We start from the raw sequence: 1353 nt of genomic DNA, 5'->3' as shown, positions 1-1353 counted from the left end.
AATGGGAATGGGAAAATGGGGATGGGAATGGGAAAATGGGAATGGGGTGGGGATGGAAAAATGAGAATGGGGGAGTGGGAATGGGGAGGGGAATGGGAATGGGGAATGGGGAATGGGAATGGGGTGGGAAAATGGGAATGGGAAAATGGGAATGGGAACGGGAATGGGGAATGGGAAATGGGGTAGGGTGGGAGTAGGAAGGGGAATGGGAATGGGAAAATGGGAATGGGGGAATGGGAAAATGGGAAAATGGGGATGGGAATGGGGATCGGAATGGGGAATGGGGAATGGGAACGGGAAGATGGGAATGGGAATGGGAAAATGGGAATGGGGTGGGGATGGAAAAATGGGAATGGGAATGGGGCGGGAAAGGGAATGGGAATGGAATAGGGTGGGAGTAGGAATGGGAATGGGAATGGAAAAATGGGAATGAGGAGGGGATGGGAATGGGAGTGGGAATGGGAAAGGTGTGGGAAAGGGATGAAATGGGAATGGGAATAGGGTTTGAATGGAATGGGATGGGGATGAGAATGGGAGTGGAAATGGAAATGGGGTGGAATGGAATGGGAACGGGGAATGGGATGAGATGGGATGGGGTGGGAATGGAGAAATGGGAATGGGGTGGGGATGGGAATGGGATGGGAACAGGAATGGGGTGGGAATGGGGATGGAAAAATGGGAATGAGGATGGGATGGGAATGGAGTGGGAAAAACGGGGATGGGATGGGAATGGGATGGGTTGGTAATGGGAATGGGGTGGAAAAATGGGAATGGAATGCGGATGGGAATGGGGTGGAAATGGGGGGGATGGGAATGGAATGGAAAAATGGGAATGGGGTGAGGATGGGGTGGGATTGGGGTGGGGATGGAAATGGGATGGGAGTGGGATGGGATGGAATGGGAATGGGTGTGGAATGAGAATGAGGATGGGAACGGGAGTGGGATGGGGATGGGATGGAAATGGGAATGGGGATGGGATGGGAATGGGGATGGTGGGCCAGGATTTGGAGATTTGGTGGCTTTTGAGAGGAATGTTCAATGGGAATGGGAATGAGTATGATGGGAATGGGGATGGGATTGGGAATGGTCCCTCACGATTGTGGGGTTTCCTGGCGGGAAGTGACTTTTTGGGGGATTCTCACCTTTTTTTCCTGGGATTTTTCCCGGAATTCCCGTTTTTTTTCAGTGATGACCCGCGGCGCCGCCTTCAGCCCCCCGTACCGCTTCACGCTGAGCGACGGCTCCGTGCTGAGCGCCCAAACCAAATGCAAACTCTGCTGCCCCTCGGGCCCCGAGGCTCAGCCCTTCATCATGGGCGTGCACGTCATCGACAGGTGAGAGATCCTGGAAAAA

The 1353-nt window shown here is 53.5% G+C and overlaps 1 protein-coding gene across 1 annotated transcript in view; it reads left to right on the top strand.

Moving 5' to 3' along the window:
* The window catches only part of LOC130588352 (nuclear receptor coactivator 1-like), a 4233-nt gene extending 2887 nt beyond the window's left edge, over positions 1 to 1346 (top strand). The window contains exon 4 of the mRNA XM_057389284.1: positions 1187 to 1346. Within this exon, the coding sequence (XP_057245267.1) occupies positions 1187 to 1338 (152 nt within the window). The 3' untranslated portion in view covers positions 1339 to 1346. The remainder of the gene's footprint in view (positions 1 to 1186) is intronic.
* Positions 1347 to 1353: the final 7 nt, after the last annotated feature.

Source organism: Malurus melanocephalus, unplaced genomic scaffold, assembly GCF_030028575.1.
Source record: "Malurus melanocephalus ecotype Western Australia unplaced genomic scaffold, MMel_1.1 scaffold_4539, whole genome shotgun sequence".
In the NCBI taxonomy this organism is placed as follows: Eukaryota; Metazoa; Chordata; class Aves; order Passeriformes; family Maluridae; genus Malurus; species Malurus melanocephalus.
The sequence above is the reverse complement of the archived record's forward strand: the minus strand, read 5'-3'. Positions and strand labels throughout refer to the sequence as shown.